At 37.7% G+C, this 11,657-nt stretch overlaps 2 protein-coding genes across 3 annotated transcripts; one reads left to right on the top strand and one right to left on the bottom strand.

Moving 5' to 3' along the window:
- Positions 1-513: 513 nt before the first annotated feature.
- reeld1 (reeler domain containing 1) lies at positions 514-4,646 on the top strand. Of its 2 annotated transcripts, none has more exons than XM_039660958.2 (5): positions 514-713; positions 1,729-1,973; positions 2,267-2,489; positions 2,664-2,776; positions 2,875-4,646. In XM_039660958.2, exons 2-5 carry the CDS (start codon positions 1,739-1,741, stop codon positions 4,080-4,082), a joined length of 1,779 nt encoding a protein of 592 aa, XP_039516892.2. In that variant the 5' UTR covers positions 514-713; positions 1,729-1,738; the 3' UTR covers positions 4,083-4,646. The 2 variants fall into 2 exon arrangements, with proteins under 2 accessions (XP_039516892.2, XP_039516893.2); XM_039660959.2 differs by having other exon boundaries at positions 514-717.
- Positions 4,647-5,500: 854 nt separating this feature from the next.
- Positions 5,501-11,523, bottom strand: slc10a7 (solute carrier family 10 member 7). The gene is made up of 12 exons (XM_039661003.2): positions 11,338-11,523; positions 10,190-10,272; positions 9,978-10,114; positions 8,985-9,060; positions 8,591-8,629; positions 8,457-8,492; positions 8,164-8,247; positions 7,867-8,032; positions 7,292-7,343; positions 7,060-7,133; positions 6,306-6,451; positions 5,501-6,020 (listed from the first exon to the last, which is right to left on the bottom strand). The coding sequence occupies exons 1-12, from the start codon at positions 11,435-11,437 to the stop codon at positions 6,003-6,005; spliced, it is 1,011 nt and encodes a 336-aa protein (XP_039516937.2). The 5' UTR covers positions 11,438-11,523; the 3' UTR covers positions 5,501-6,002.
- Between the last annotated feature and the right edge of the window lie 134 nt (positions 11,524-11,657).

Raw genomic sequence — 11,657 nt, 5'->3', positions numbered from 1 at the left:
TATTGATTTATTAATTTATATTATTATTATTGATATATTATAATAATTTAGGGCATTGTGTGAACATCTTGAATTATATCTCAACTACCCCAATTATATTTCTAATATTTCTTAATACATATATTATTGAATTTTATATCTTTTTTTTTTCTCGTGCATAAAAATAAAGGCTATATAAAATAGCAAAGAAACCCTCTATATGTCTGTTGATAAGGATCATGATAAAGTAAGTAAGTTTCTATTAAATATTTTAATATAGGCTAACTATAAAAAATAATTGTTTATATATTATTAGAGAGAGAGTGTGTGTGTTTGTGTGAGAGAGAAAGAGTGTGTGAGACTGAGAGAGAGAGAGAGAGAGTGTGTGTGTGTGTGTGTGTGAGAGAGAGAGAGAGTGAGTGAGTGAGTGAGTGAGTGAGTGAGTGAGTGAGTGAGTGAGTGAGTGAGTGTATGTCTATGAGAGAGAGAGAGAGAGAGAGAGAGTGTGTGTGTGTGTGTGTGTGTGGAGGAGGATGTAGCAGTTCCTGGATCAGCAGCTGTTGCACATCCTGGACGAGAAAGAGAGAGAGAATGAAAGACATCAGGATGAAAGGAAGGCAGAATTAGGAAAGAAAGAAACTGTCCGGTGTGTGAGTTGGAGAGAGATGAAGCTCCAGCAGAGACACTGCAGTCGTGTGTGTTTGTCTGATCAGCAGGACAGAAGCTTCTTCAGTGTGAGTACGTGTTTCATTAATATCAGTAATTTGCCATGAACTAAATGCATTATTTCAATCTTTAATTAAACTTTGACCATCTATTTCTGAAAGTAACTTTGATTTTATAATATTTTGATGTATAACTATATGAAAAATAAATGTACTAAAATATATTTGAAATACATTTATTTTATGCTAAGTATACTAGTGTACATTTAAATGTTTATTAAATACAGTATAAATACCCTGTAATTGTGCTTTTAGTATACTAAATTGATCTACTCAAAGTCTGTTAAATTGGAACTAATGTACGCTTTATCTGAAAATAGTGCTTCAACTACAGATTCACTTCAGAGTATTTGATTATTAAAGTGGAACTATTGCAAGAATAATTAACGTACACTTAAAATATCTTGCATTTAAAGACAGATATATCATACTATCCTTCCTAGTAGGAATATTAAAACACTTCTTAGGTTTAATATTAATAAATGTGCATCGTGCAATATAAAAAGTGCTCAAATAAAGTTTCATTATTTATATCTGTTAGTCTCATGTGATATGTCTGTAGATATGTTCATAAATTTGTAGTATTGTATGAAATAAATGGATTTTAATTACATTTTTGTATAGGTATTTTTCACTATAGGAAAATTATATAAAAAGTTTAAAGATTAAAAACAAATTATTTAAAAGCTAAATAAAAATGCTGAGATGAATTTCCAGATAATGCATGAAATGATCAAATGCAAAAGACAATTGACAAAAAAAATGTGAAATTGCTTTTGAAATTGCTTATATATATATATAAAAGCCTTATATTTAAGTTCAGTGATTTCACTTAAATAACAATTAATTGTCATTTAAGTGAAATCACTGAACTTAAATATACAAGCTTGATAAAAATTATCATTCTAGAAGAAAATTTCAAATGGCATTTAGAGGCTTTTGCATCTGAACTCTTCATATATATATATATATATATATATAAATAAATAAATATATATGCATATAATGATGGACGTAATTACAGAAAGCACAAGATGAAGATGATGATGGAGATGATGAAGATGATGATGAAGGCAGTGTTGGCTGGGTGTGTGATTATCTGTGTGTTTTCCGGCCGCGGTGTGTGTTTCTCTCGTGGAGCGAGTGTCTCGTCGTGTGTGAGCATGAAGCCCGGACACATCAGCTCCTTTCCACAACACACACGCACACACTCCTCCGTCACCATACACACCAGCCGATCAGTGTACCTGCCACAACACACACTCACAGGTACACGCATATATCTATCTATCTATCTATCTATCTATCTATCTATCTATCTATCTATCTATCTATCTATCTATCTATCTATCTATCTATCTATCTATCTATCTATCTATCCATCTATCCATCTATCCATCTATCTATCTATATATCTGTCTATCTGTCTATCTATCTATCTATCTATCCATCCATCCATCCATCCATCTCTCTGTCTGTCTGTCTGTCTGTCTATCTATCTATCTATATGTCAAAAAGTTGTCTAATGTGTGTGTGTGTATGTGTGTGTGTTGTTCTGTCAGTTACGGTTCAGAGCTCGCGGGCGTTTATGGGGTTTCTGCTGCAGGCTCGCTCTGTTCTGGAGGACCGGGTCGTCGGCGAGTTCACACTCCACCCGCCCAGCACACACACACTGTCCTGCCTCGACACGGACGACACCGTCACACACTCAGACAAAACGCTCAAGAGGAACCTGTCCTTCAGCTGGAGGGCCCCGACACACCCCAGCGGAGACCTGCGCTTTTAGTAAGAGAAACATCAGCATGCTGTCACAACTGTGTGTATCTCTGGATTAAAGTGTGTGTAAATGCACAAAATGCAAATGCATTCATTTAAATGTCTAAGCAGGAACACACGTCATGTCTTCATCTGCACAACACACAAACGTGCAACTAATTCCCTTTTCAATCTCTCTCATAGCATCACGCTGGTCCAGTCCTATTTTGTGTCCTGGTCGCGAATCAGATCAGCCGTGGTGCATGATGGGACACGCAGGTCGCCGATCACTGACAGTGTAACAAGACAACCGACGGGTGATTATGACCAACACACAATATATGCACACACACCGTTGTGTATAACTAGTGGACTTTAGGGTGGCTAGAAAGAAATGTTTATTTTTTCTGTGCAGGCTCAATACTGGAACAAACAGGCAAACACACATCCCTGTCCAAATACACAACCACATCTACCAACACAACCCCTTCTGTTTACACACACACAAACACACAATTAGTAAACGTCACTCAAACACCCCTGTCCTCGTATAGACACACACCTACACACACTAACACATATGCACCATATAACACAAACACCAACACAATCTCAACATATAGCACACACACAACCCCTTCTTTTAACACACACACAAACACACAATCACTAAACATCACTCAAACATCTCTGTCCTCGTATAAACACACATCTACACACACTTTCCCAAGAACATCTACATCTCACAGCTCTACAATCGCTAAAATAGACACAAACATACACAAAACTACACAAACACACACTGTCTCAGATCTATTATCACACAGTGCAGATACACAGGCAACCATGCAACAAACACACACTGTCGCGAATCTACTGTCACAAACCCACAGTGCAGATACACACACAACCATGCAAAAAACACACACTCTCCCGAATATACTGTCACACACCCACAGTGCAGATACACACACAACTATGCAACAAACACACACTCTCCCAAATCTATTATCACAAACCCACAGTGCAGATACACAGACATCCATGCAACAAACACACACTGTCCCGAATCTACAGTCACAGACCCAGAGCACAGATACACAGGCATCTATACAACAAACACACACATATACGCCTTCAGTACACACTCACAACACACAGATCTTCACAGCATCCCTCCATCCCGAAGCTCTCCGTCGATCCCTCTCCAATTTTTTCCCATCCTGGGAGCCAACAGAGGGCGCCGTCTCTCTGACCCCTCGCAAGAAAGACACTTCAAATCAGTTTAGAGATGTTCCCAAACACGCTAAAAACACGCCTGGAGTCCCGGAGAGAGGGAACGAGACACCGGAGCACACTCCCGGGAAGAGCACATCCGAACTGGGCCTGTTACTGGGCCTGTCGGGCGCGCTGGGAATGGCCGTGGCCGTGGGTCTCCGGTACCTTCAGAGAAAACACTGCCGCAAGCGAACCGCGGTGTCGCTCAACGACTGTAACCACGAAGACCGAGGCATCATCCACGTTCAGGAGTGTGGAGACCTGGTGCAGGTGCGCAAAATACGCCAAAACAGCTTCCTCGTGCTTCAGGCCGAGTACAACCTCATAACACCGCCCGCAAACTGAACAGGCAGAGGCTCAATTCCCAACAAGGCTGCACTTCTTTGATCAAAATAAACTAAAAGTTAGGGTTATATATAAATAATATAGCATATAAATAAATATATAAAAAAAATAGCAGGTTAAAGTTGTCACTTTTTGGGGGGATTTGCAAAAACGCACCGTTTGTGCCTGGCCCTTTAAATGCAAATGAGCTGCTGCAGAGCAGCCGCGATAGAGTGCCGAAGTGATGACGTCACGTTGTAGGACGCACGACTCAGAAGCTAGCGGCGCATGGGTTCCCTCGGTCGAAAAGCAATGCCTTTTCCCCATAGACTTTTGGAAAATCACAAAAAATAAGATCTGTGTTTAACAAAGAGTAGTGACCCTTACACGTTTTGTCTAGCAAGATAATCTTTACAAGTTAATCCAAAATGTATACATTTTGAAGCCTATATAAGGTTTTAAAAAACACAATCAGACACAATAAATTAAAAAAAAAAAACTAAAAGCAGGTTATAACTGTGTGTTTTATGTCATAGATCAAAACGTGAAAATATTTAGAGGCTTTGTTCACCACAGACCTTATTTCAGGCGATTTAGCAAAGACCCATTCAAAAACCCCAGACTTTAGAGCGAGGGAACCGTAATGCTAAAATGCTAACTCACTTCCGCGTTTTGGCCTACAGAGTGACGTCGTAACCTCACACAGACACACTGAAATGACAGAAACTGTTCTCCCTTTAATGTTAAAACGGAGTCAGTCAATGATGGAGAGACTCAAGATGAAGTGACAACATTGGAGCTTGTCCCCTAATAACTGTTTTCTATTGTAATACATTTAAAACTAAATTCATTCATGTGATCAAAATTTGCAGCATCATTACTCCAGTCTTCAGTGTCACATGATCCTTTAGAAATCGTTCAGATATGCTGATTTGCTGCTTTTACTGTCACTTTTGATCAATTTAACGCAGCCTTGCTGAATAAAAGTTTCAGTTTCTTAAAAACTACTAGAAAAACAAAACTATCCAAGTAATCCTTTCCAAACACAGATACTGTATTAATGACTGCAAGACAAAAAAGCAGAAAGTGCTTTTGCCTTTAGTGAAGATAAAATGTTGTTTAATAACCATAAATGATACATTTCAGACTGAATACTAGTTTAAAAGCACAAGTTAAGCATAAATAAACTAAGATAGTAGAAAAGTTTAAACACAATAGCGCCTTTTGAAAGAGTAAATCACTGTTGAATTATTTAGTTTTAATGTTCTCACCCATTAGACTAAAAAAATGTTAGATAACTATAACCTGTATTTGATTTGAATAAAGATATGTTTTAATAAGTTGAATAAATACATTTATTTTGAAGAGCGTATGGTGTGTTTGGGATCAAAGTTGTAATTTTTTGTGTGATATACTACAAAACACGTTTACAAACCTCATTTAGACAAAGTTAATGACTGTTTATTGTCTTCAGTAACATAACACAGCACAGTTGAACAGCTGATCTTAGCGTTTACTGCACCAGAACAAACGACCAACGGTTCAGTAACACTCCCGTCATCAAGGACGTGTAAGAGAGTTAGCAGGGCATTGAACAGTTTTACTGCTGCAAATCTAAGCCCAATGAAGCCACACTAATGTACCCTGGAAGTCGACATAACACACACAAACCCATCTGACAACGTCTGAGTGCTGTTGGAGTAAGAAAAGATTTCACTTCATATAAAAATAAAAATATACATTCAGGTATCTGTTTATAAAAGCTCATGGAATGGTTCGGTCCCGAGGGTCGAGTTAAGGCACTTGATCTCACGTATACTGTAAAACCCTGTTCTCGGCGTCTCGGCCTGGTTTGGTCTCGTTGTTTCTGGTCTGGTCTGGTTTGGTTTGGTTTGGTTTGGCTCAGCCAAGTGTTTCACAGCTTCCAGTCGACAGTGTAGTTCATATGGGTGAGAGAGTCTGTGAAGGAAGCAAATCAAGAGGTTAAAACACACCCAAACGAAGTGTAATAATATGTGTAATTTCAACATCTTATTGAATAGAGAAGCACACCAGAACTGGAAGCATAAATTAAATTACTATAAAATAAATAAAAAGAAAACAAAAAAAATGTCTCTTAAAAAGATAAAAATAAAAAATAAAACCCAAGGCTATTCATTAAACATTAAATCCGAACCCGACCCGAAACCCTTGAATTTTAGCAGACCTCAAGTGTGTGTGTGTGTGTGTGTGTGTGTGTGTTACCTTCTGTCTCCCGCTCATCCATGTTTTAATGGAGGGAAGAAGGATGCTGCCCAGCAGGATCTGAGCCGGATGATAGATCAACAGAGGCACTGATATCAGAGACAGATGCTCATAACCCTCAAACACGATCTTCAGCATGGGGATACCTACACACACACACACACACATTAAACCAGGGTTTTCAATTACAGAAGGTAAGTAATGATGATTCATATTTGTCTTATCCAGACAGAAGCCTGCGTTTTACCTAAAGTGAGGGATTTATGACATGATGAAATTAAAAAAAACTCACAGACAGCATAAAAACATTTATTAAATAATAATAGTTCAATGTGCAGAAACCAACCCTAAATACCGCAATTTGGAATTGCTCTACATACATATTTTATTACTAATATTGACATTAATTGACAGTTTTCACTAAAAATTAAAAGAAAAACTATGGCAATAAAATGTTATGTTTTTAGCTAAGTAAAAAAAAACATTTAATTATACATACATTATATATGTATGTATGTATATGTATATATATATATATATATATGTGTGTGTGTGTGTGTGTGTGTTTGTTTGTTCCAGAACATCATTTTAATTACATATCATCTTATAATAATATGTAATATTCAACTAATATTGACATTATTTTGTAGTTTTCACTTTAAAAATCAAATACAATGTTTTTTTTTAAGATAATTTGTAAAAAAAAAAAATATATATATATATATATATATATATGAAGCTTGCATTATTTTACCTAAAGTGAGGGATTTATGAGTCGCACAAAACAGGATGGCGACTGAATCCGCTGCTGTGAATCCTGAGGACTTCCTACAAACGTCACAAAATAAGATGCAAATAAACACACTGTGATATCCGTCACAGATCCAATAGTAAGTGGATCAGGATTATGTCTTAATCTACAAATGCAGAATTGTTTGGCTTGATATTAAACCAATAGCACCATGACAGAAAACTGTGTTTCTTACCTTGTAGACAGGAAAAATATCAGGGCCATGAAGCTCAACTGAATGGAAAATACTGAAAAACAGGGAAAAAAATAAGAAGAACAATGATGATTTTGTTCTCTTGAACACATGGGATGGAAAAACAAGATTTGTGCAATATTCACAATTTTGCCCATAAGTTAAATACGCAGCTCTGAATGTAAAGCTCACAGGGTAAACACACACTCACTCATGGGTAATATGGTGTGGAGTTAGCTATCTTCAATTAGCATATTCTGTCAGGATAATCTATAAATCATCATATTAACTGTTGTGAGATGCACACAGAGTGACTACAACAGCTCTTCCTCTTCTCAACATGGACTGTGTTCAGGGGGCGGGGTTTATGTAAATTTTAGGGTTGGTGATGTCAAGCTCGTGTAGTTCTTCCAGCCGTTTCTTTAAAAGCAAATATCTCAATATGCTTTGAACTTTGAGAGTTGTAACTTTGCAGATGTTGTTTATGCTCAACTAAAGTCACTACAGTTAGAAAAGTGAAATCCTAATCAACAACCGCTTTAATAAGTACACAATGGTTGCGACGGCCGTGCACTCACTGATGAAGACGACGAGCAGCAGGCTCAGGTGGTCCAGCTCGATGTTGGGGTTGGAGAAGGTGTCGCAGAAGGTGGTGTAGATGATCATGAGGAGGACGACACTGCTCACCGTCCCGAACGGAGGCTTCCGGCGGTCCAGACACTCTCTCAGGAACCTCCTGCACACCTACACACACACACACACCACATATTACGCCTGGGCACGTTTTATTCTCCATTAATCGTTTTTTAAATGTGGTCGATTCTCAAAGGCGATTTTGAATCGATTTTTTTTTTCACACACACACACACACTCACCTGTCCAACTATGAGCGGGACAACCACCGTCATGAAGAGCTGCGAGAAGATGGAGGTGAACGGGACAGAAGACGAGGAGCCCAGCTACACACACACACACACACACACACACACACAGAGAAACACATTATACACACAAAATATCAGAAACAACTTCTGTAAACACTGGACAATCAATAGAGTATACAGTATATATTACACCAGTACAATATTCTCATTGTTCAGCACATCCACACTGAACACACACACACACACACACACACACACACACATTAAAGAGGAGATTTACTCACAAACACCAGCAGCAGAAGAGGAGTGACCACAATCCCCTGCAGACAAACACACACTTTCACATTGTGCTTTTAATCCTTTGTTCTTTTGTCTCTCTCTCTCTTTCTCTCTCTCTCTCACACACACACACACTTACCAGAAAGCTCCCAAATGCAGAATTAAAAATGGCTGCAGCCTGTAAAAAAAAAAAAATAAATGCACTTTTACATTATCACACTTACCAGTATTAATTATTAGACATGAATGAATGTTCATTTTGATGTTTAACTTCGATATACACCAAATGTTGTGATTATTCAGTTGTAAAAAGTTATGATTTGTATAACATAAATGTGATTGCAGTCATCATGATTAAAATGTAAAGTTTGAATGAAGTACATTTGTAAAGTTGCGATTGAGTGTGTTTGTAATATAGTTGTCGTTATGGTGAAATGCATTTATTGTTGTGATGGAAAGTGTTTTTAAAGTTGTGATGGGAATTTGGGATTTTAAAATTAAGTATTTGAGAAGTTTATTTTTTTATTTTTTACCTCATTTCCTCCTACAGTTTTAGTGAGGATGACAGCAGAGGAAACAGGAGGAGGCATACATGCAACCGTCTGCAACCTGAGAGAGAGAGAGACAGAGACAGAGAGAGAGAGAGAGAGAGAGAGAGAGAGAGGGGGGGAGAGAGAGTTTAACTGTTTTTTTTAATAATAAACATACACTTTACTTAAGATATTTAGAAACAATTAATTCACCATCCTTAAGGCAAAACATTTCTTTATAATTCCATACATTTTAAATCCCAAATTTATTTTTCAGTTTTATCAAATAAAAAAATTCAAAAGTTAATTCTTACTTTTATTTATCACTAAAAAACAAAAACTAGTTACATCCCGGCCAACTCCACCTTCATTTCTTGTCAGATAAACAGCCATTTTCATATTTCCCAATAACTAAGTCAACAAGTGGGCCCTTTTTTCTCCCCAAAACTTAAAAGCAAAAAAGGAAAACAACCTCAGAAAATATTCCGTTAGAAATCCACAAACATTAAATTAAGCATAAAAAAAAAGCTTTTAAGTCCGTCACAATGTGCAAAACAGTGAAAAATAGTTTCCCTCTGTTCACAAAAAGGACATTTGCTATCAATTGCTGAATTAAGTATGCTAACAAATGCATTTAGAGAGATGTAATAAACAATAACACACACACAATACATTTATTCCACTGTTTTTGAATGATCAACATTCTCCTCCACATATATCCTTTATCCTGTATCCCTTCATCAGGCCATTTCAGCTAATGGTCCTACATTAATAACTCAACATCTTCAACGTAATAAAAACATGAATGTCTTTCTGTCTGCTAAAGGACGTGTGGAGGTTGCAGGAGAAACACAGCGACTCTCTTACAGGAAAATCACTAACACACAGACGCCCCCTGAGATCCCGTTTCCCTCGGCTCAAACTCACAGAGACTTCATTCAGCGCAGCAGTGAACAGGTAAGAGTGTGTACGAGACACACACACACACACACTCACCCTCTGAGAAGCCACTGGTTGATGGGCGTCAGGGCCAGCACTTTCAAGAGCAGCCAGACGGCGATGGGGAAAAACACCAGCGTAAAAGTCTGGACGAAGAAATGCAGCTTTACGTGCATTAGCGCACTCGCCAGCTCCTGGAAAACACCGCAACATAGAAATTAGATTAAAAAAATCGATAAAAACATGATAAAAACATGTAGCGGTCGTACCTCTGTTTTCAAAGACAAGCCACTGTTAAAGAAGATCACAGATACTGCAACGTAGGCGATGGTGATCTCTGGCCGAAGAGGACCTGAAAGAGAACACGCTCAATGAAATAATGATCAAATTAGATCAACATGTTTTGGGACACTAGGACAATAGCACTAGGGTTATAATATTGAATTCATGTTTTCTTCCAGCACCATATAATATTTATTTAGGATCATAAACCGGTAAACACATCCATCATGGTGCAGTTTTATAAGGGGAGTTAAAATGCATCAAATGCATATCTACAATATTTGTGTCCAATGAACTTCTTAGTCAAAATTGATGTTTTGTGATTTTTTTCTATGTTCGTTGAAAACAGACATACTGGTGATTTATAGATATAAGTAGGTGGTGTTTTCTAACTTTATCCACTAAAATCAATTCGTATCTATCCATGCATCTCTCTATCTATCCTCAAACTTCAATGGGGTTTTAAACTTTAAACAAGTCTTTGTGCATGCAATGTTCTCACGGAGTGAGTGTATAGACCATTTCACAAGATGTAAACAACACTGGTCCAGAAGCACTTCCTGTTTCAGTTTTTTAACACTACATAAAAGCTTGGATAAAATACAACCAACAGAACATTTAAAACTGAATCAAAAAGTTAAACAAACATCTTTAAGATGTTTTCTTTACATGTGAAATAAAGAAAACAGTTACAAACTGAAACAGGAAGTGCTTCTGGACCAGTGTTGTTTACGTCTTGTGAAATGGTCTATAAACAGGAACAGCAGTGACTATCTATCCTCCACCCGGACAGGATTATCCAGATCCGGGTTTTGAAGTCAACGTGTCACAGTGACAGCTAGAGTAGAAATAACCATCAAGCCGATCGATTAACCCACTGCATGATCATATTCAGATCAGATTTATCATCTATACGCTGAAACTTTACATGCAATACATGTGACCTCATCATCCCTCATCAGTTTAACTCAATCCACAATTAATCAACCATCTATGTGTGTGACATTCATGCATACGACTCATTTCCTAATAACGATCATTGGATAATTAGTATATGTGTGTGTGCATTAACTGATTTTAAAGTTTGCATAGATAGAAATGTGTCCAGGTGTGTGTGTTTGATGATGTTTCTCACCTCCTTTCACTCCCACGGACGGCGCGAGCTTGGCGCACGTGATGACGAGCACTATACCGATGATAAACCATTCTTTCCGCGCGCGAGCGATCAGACCCATCGCCCATCAAACCGACGCGCGTCTAAACCTAAACCCGACGAGTGTCCGTGGGTCGAGTCTCGCTCTTCCGGACACATATGCGATACCGTAACGACTGGTGTCCGCGCGCAATCGCTTTGTCAATACTACTACCACGGCGAGCTTTAGTTTATTATTGTATTTTTTATCATTGAAAACAATTTATTAAACTCAAATCTGAATTAAATACAATAATATATTA

The sequence above is a fragment of the Pimephales promelas genome, chromosome 20 (genome assembly GCF_988280905.1).
Source record: "Pimephales promelas chromosome 20, fPimPro1.hap1.1, whole genome shotgun sequence".
In the NCBI taxonomy this organism is placed as follows: Eukaryota; Metazoa; Chordata; class Actinopteri; order Cypriniformes; family Leuciscidae; genus Pimephales; species Pimephales promelas.
This window is presented reverse-complemented; position numbering and strand designations above follow the sequence as displayed.